Source organism: Convolutriloba macropyga, chromosome 5, assembly GCF_964194025.1.
Source record: "Convolutriloba macropyga chromosome 5, txConMacr16.3, whole genome shotgun sequence".
Taxonomy (NCBI): Eukaryota; Metazoa; Xenacoelomorpha; order Acoela; family Convolutidae; genus Convolutriloba; species Convolutriloba macropyga.
In genome coordinates this window covers 22472665-22478664 of record NC_134472.1, presented here as the reverse complement: position 1 = coordinate 22478664, position 6000 = coordinate 22472665, and the positions used below count along the sequence as shown (strand labels likewise).

The window sequence follows — 6000 nt, the reverse complement described above, 5'->3', positions numbered from 1 at the left end:
GTGTTAGGACAAAATACCCTATGTGACAAAATACCCAAAATATACCCAATATTCTATCCTAACGTTGAACTACCAGAACGATTATTTAGCATAATATTTAGTGAGTGCAATTGGCCATGCCTCGCAGTCCATGGCCATGCCTCCTTTTTCGGTTGCATTTGTGTGGAATTCATCTGACTGTACTTCTGGGAGACCGTATCGGAGCAAGTAAAAATATAGTCCCACTGTCGCGTTCCACTGATATTTTGGGTAGCGTAAACTATTCTTTTTTCAGAAATTTTCAATATTGGGGTTCGATTTACCTACTCATACTAAAGAGAAACTCGGCCACTTACCCTATTCTATATGATATCAAATATATGAAATTCTAGAAAGCAGATAATGGAAACCTCTTTTCAGTATTCGATTTAATCTTTCAAGGTCTTTCCAGTGATACCTTTCATTCGTTTGAGCAAAATATATTCGTTGACCAAAATTCACTCAACAACAAATGCAGCTCATTTCCACGAACAATTTTGAGTGTTTAGATCCTTTCTCAAATAAAAAAGGGTAAGCTGCGATGAGAAAGTAAATTAATCTAACTACAGTTGAGATAGATGCTCGGCAGAAGACAGCAGCAATATTTTTACAAAATAGAGAACTCTTTTACATCATTAGTTAATAATTGTCAACATTTCAATCATTTGCGTTCAAGCAAACAGTGCATCAATTTCACCATGTCGCCCAAAAAAATGAAATGAGAAGCCACAATTTTTGTAAAAATTTGTCGTTTTAGATCTCAATTCGTTTATTTGTAGATGGATTTCAAGTTTGCATCAAGTGACAGCCGGACAGAAAAACGCCAACGGCGCCCACCTTTATTTTCAAATTATACAATTACATCAGTGACAATTAGTATCAAACAATTAATCACTATTCTTATTTTTGTCAGTTAATCGGTGTTTTGTTGTTCACATATTGATGGTATTTCAATTTGTACTTTCCTATTTGAATGATTGATAGATCGTACCAGCTGTTATTATTATTATTGGTAGCTGTGTCGCGTCACTTCAATTAATATACGCAGTATGGCTGTCAATTGGCATAGGGTTCGAGGATGAAGAGGGCGAGGGTGTGAAGGGGGATGAGGATGGGATACCTTTGGGTGAATTGGGTCCCCTCACTGGAGAACCTTCCCTATCTTGCTGTTGTGCACTAGGTGTCTGCAACCTCTTGCCTTTGTTGTTTCCAGAAGTGATGTTTTTCTTACTGAATTGTTTGTTCCTGTTAGCTGCTGCGACTGCCTGTTGATTTGACACTCTGAACACTCTCTCAATCCCATTTCGGAAACAGATGAAGTTGTAGTCCACTAAGGGCGCCTTCTGCTGTACAAAAACAAGAATCAAATTTGTCAAAATCAAATTCCGTCAGTATTCATTTGAAGCTCCATGTTTATAAGGCGGTGAAAATTTTATCAGCGCAGCTTTTTTTGCCGATTCCGACCTGTTTTTATCCTTATCGTAAGGACATTGTCAGCCTCACTGAAACGCTAATGATAAAATTGAACCCCGGATATTCAAAAACAGCGAAAACCGATCTTTTCACCTTGAATTTAGACCTTACAGCAGTTTCAACACGTTACGCACCTTAAAAACTACTAAAAGTCAGCTGAGGTCCTCAATTGCAGCTTAATACCCGCCGAGTTTTACACGTTTCAAAAACTCGAAGTCATAAACAAGGTCTGAAAAAATCTTACAAAAAAAACAGCAGGACGCGTCCTCAATAACAATCCAAAGAATTGAATGAAGAACTAAAAACTCCACTATCTGACCATCAAACCAAATGACCATTACGAATCAAAAAGAGACAGTCTCACAAACTTAGAGAAAAACAATAACGTCAATCAAAAAAAAAGAATACAATACTTTTCAATCAAAAATGTCGCAGAAAAGGAAACTGAATCAAAAACAAAACTTGACGGATGCATCTTAGGCAAAAGCAGGCAAAAAACTGCAGATTCGCTTTATCTTCCTGACGTCAATGTCTTCAAAACCAAAGTTGTAACTCCTTTTTTGCCTGTGAGGGAAGCACTAACCTCAAAAAAATTATTTGATCACTTGAGTTCAGGAAAATTGAAAAAAAAAATAAAAAACAGAAAATTACAAATTATTGTATATTTGTTTAAATTATTTACGGTGATATACTTAGGTCATCAAAATAAAATCGTCCTTGCTAAAATATGCATTTATATGAATAAATATTTTACACGCCAGCAAAAACCTGTTTGTACACCAGTTTGTATATCTCAAACTAGGGCAAAAACAAAAAAAATTAAAATTGTATATAATTCAGCCAAAATAAAGTTTTTAGGCCAATGTCTTCATAACCAAATTTATACAAACACAGTTTAGGCACTGACACAAAAAAAAGCTTGGAAAAGGCTGGACCGGCCCCTAAAAATTTAACAGAACTTGAAATTGGCTTGAAAATTTTCAAAAAATTGTGCAAATTCCTCAAAATCAAAACTTCCGTTCTTTGTATAAAACATCCACTATCCCACATTAAAGCCCATAATAAGACTTACTAGACCTTAAAGGTCAAAGAACTCGAAAATTGGTATAAGATTACTTAAAAACTTGAAAAAAATGTCACAATTTGAGGAATTCGAAAAATCCTCATACTTTTATCATTAAAACTAATTCGTTGTCACTAAAAACTATCTAGAAAGCATTTTTAATGCCCTAAAAATAATTCACTAGCTTCGAGAGATCAGAAAATCCAAAACATAGCCGGCAAAAAGCCGCCGTTGATCCGCTTGACGCACATTAGGATTGAAACAGAAGAGAAAAAACATACCCTGCAGATTGCCGGAAAATAGCCGCCGTTGATTCCAGCATGATTGGGATTGAAATAATAGAAGATATTGAAAAAAAAAGATTTTTGTACAAAAACATTTTTTAAGTCCGATTTATTTTGATGGCATTTCGTAGTTGAACATAACGTACTTCTGTTTTTCTACTGACTCTGTTCATTTTGAATTGCTTTGCTGAGCAACTGATGTTCAAAATCACTTTTAGCAGAATGAGAGAAGAGAGAAACTATCCTAGAGAAGTCAAAAAGATATCACGCAAAATGTTGAAAAAGCGGCAAAATGAGGTAAAGCGAAACATTTTTTTTATTCGATGAAGTAAAAATAGGAGCGCTATAATAGCCGCTCTTATGTACTTAGCCGCTACAATGTACTTATTCACTACATTGCGTAATTTAATGCGTAAAAAAAATTGAAATCTATTCAGTTGAAATAGCGAGTGAGGTAAGTCAGAAGTCAAACGTGAAAATCGTGACTTATGTAAAACGAAAAACGTGATCAAAAGGGAAAGCAAATTTTAACAAAGGAGAGCGCCTAAATAATAGCCGTTGAGAGGCCAACGGCGGCTATTAAAAATGACAAACATTAAGTTAGCATTACAAAAACATATACCTCAAAAACGGCTATGAAGCGCATTTGTAGCTTGCACAAGACTACTAGGATCTTAAACAAATGTCACTTGAAATCCTGTTTAAGAAAAACCTTAAACATACAAAAACAAGAAAAAGAGCACAATGTTGTGGTCAAAACTTCAAAAGCGACCTTCTCACCTTGAATTTAGACGTTCCTAGCAACTTCAGAACATTAAGCAACTTAAAAACAACTAAAGTCAGCTGTGGTCCTCTGTACCAACGACCGGGCTTTATCGGTTAATCCCGTTTCTTTGGCTTTTTTTTGCTCTTTTGACATTGACCGCAAAAAAATGAAAGCAATTCAGCGCAGTTTCAGTAAACAGCCGCGAATTCAGTTCAGCTGCTTAAAATTGAGAATGCGAGCAAAATAAAAAAAAAAGAGATTATAGACCGCTCATAAGATTTGGAGTAAAAAAATGAAACCAATTTTGGCGCCTTTCAGTAGTAAATTGCCGCCAATTGCGCAATAAAGGCGGGACACCCTCCAGTTATGTGTTAATTGCAATATTCACGTTAGCACAGACAAGTAAAATGATAAATGTGTGGGTGTGCTGTGGTACTTACATTGTAGTGATCATCTCTCATGATATAAACCAGAGCCAGATACTTGTTCACCTCCTTCAGGACCATAACACTCCCATTTGTCAGTTTGATCACACTGCTCGACTGGTTGTCATATGAACCACCCCCACCCCCTGCCCCAATACTCCCGTCGTCCAATATTCCTCCCTCACTACCCACCATAGCACCTGAAAAAACACATAATAGGTCATCAAGGCATCGAATAGTTCGAAATACTTAGACCGTACAACATGACAAATCACTAGATTCAAAAATAGCGTACGAAAAACAATATTGACTGTCCAGTTGAAACCATATCAAAATGAACGTCTTGTATAATAGTCAAGATCATATTTATTATGCATCACACTAACCCGTTCAACAGTTGCGCGAAATATTAGCAGCAACTCCACTTAGCAGCATATTAGCAGCAAGCCCAAAAAAATTGCCGCCAGATTGCCCGAAAATAGCCGCCGTTGATTCGCTTGATGCACATAGGTATTGAAACAGAAAAAGAAAAGAAAAAGGAAGGAATCTTTTTCAAAGTGTCATATTGATGACAGTTTCAGTTAGGTTCTAAAACTATACTTAATTCTGCTTGTTGAAGCTCAAGCTTCAATATTTCGCAAGTTTCTTAATTTGACTTTTGCATGATTTGATTTCTAACTTTAGCCTATATCTTTCCATGCTAATTTACCGCTGAAACCAAAGTTTGTGAATTTACTATTGTCAAATCGATCTTATAAGCAAGTTGGTCAACATTGGTGACCCCGAAACAACGAACTGCAACTAAAAAACTTCTGAGATAAAATTAAAATTGTAAAGACATTAAAAAAAATGACGTAAAGACAGGGAGTACCTTTGAATTCTTTTCAATACCGAATTTCTGTATTCACATAACTCAATGTTTTCTTTATTTTAGAACAATTTAGAACTGCAACTACAGCCCGTCAATGAATACGAAAAAAGAGAGAGGAAAAATTCAAAACTCACAAAAAAGAAGGAGAACAGAAAAAATGCAGAAATAGCATAACCATATACAAATTCCAAAAGAGTTTCGGAATATGACAAGTGAAGCATAGTTTGCCAGCAACTAATTTTTTATAGTTCTATCTTTCTAACAAAGAACTAAGTAACAAAAGTAAAAGGGTCTCAATCCGAAGTAACCTATATCTATATAAGCCTATTTTACCTATATATTTATATACCTAATATCATATTTATAAACAAAAAGACTTTGTCCACGCGTCTTTGTTATCATTGAAAAAGTTTCATTGTGCAAATAGGCCTAAACAGCATCACAACTTATTGCAAAAAAAACCACTGCCTTTTTTAGAAAGCAGTTTAATAGCTGTAGATGCGTGTACATCGTTTTTTGCTTTGAAGTAGATAGTGTTCAATCACATACACACACATAAAGAAAACAACAACACAATAAAATTTGTTTTTTATCGTAGATAGATATCGAAGTTTTTGAATTTTCAATCTCTTCAAAATGTAAAGCAAGAAAGAACACGGCAACTACAGTCAAACACTTTCTACTTCAGAGGGCACGTTAAACAGTAGACAAAGCTTCGGATTTAGGTTGTTCGTTGCAGAGAAGATTTAAACGTCAAGTAGTAACGCCACGTATCAAAAGTCGGTAAAAATAATTTCTTTTGACATTAATTTTCCTTAAAAAAAATTGACGTTCTCTGACCATCTGCAAAGTCCAACAGACCCAACCAAGTTTAGGATAAAAGAAACTCAGACCATACCTTCACTAATATCACAACAATATAAAAGCACACTCGGGTCTGAGATAAATTTTGCTCTTTTAGCATATCACCAAAACAAAGGAATTTTCTTTCGAAAAAAGTAAAAATAATCGTTTATCAGCAAATAGGCTGACAATTAAAAGAACTCACAACCATTACGCTGCATACATATTGGAGAATACTAAACAAAAAACAGACAACG

At 35.2% G+C, this 6000-nt stretch overlaps 1 protein-coding gene across 4 annotated transcripts in view; it reads right to left on the bottom strand.

The window, feature by feature from the left end:
- Positions 1-555: 555 nt before the first annotated feature.
- Positions 556-6000, bottom strand: part of LOC142339231 (uncharacterized) — a 41326-nt gene continuing 35881 nt past the window's right edge. For 2 of the 4 annotated variants that reach the window (XM_075389087.1, XM_075389089.1), the window contains 2 exons: positions 4045-4229; positions 556-1364 (listed from right to left, as the gene is read on the bottom strand). In XM_075389087.1, coding sequence (XP_075245202.1) covers positions 1050-1364; positions 4045-4229 — 500 coding nt within the window. In that variant the 3' untranslated portion in view covers positions 556-1049. Of the gene's footprint in view, positions 1365-4044; positions 4230-6000 lie in introns of those variants that run through there. The other 2 variants (XM_075389088.1, XM_075389090.1) reach the window with 2 other exon arrangements.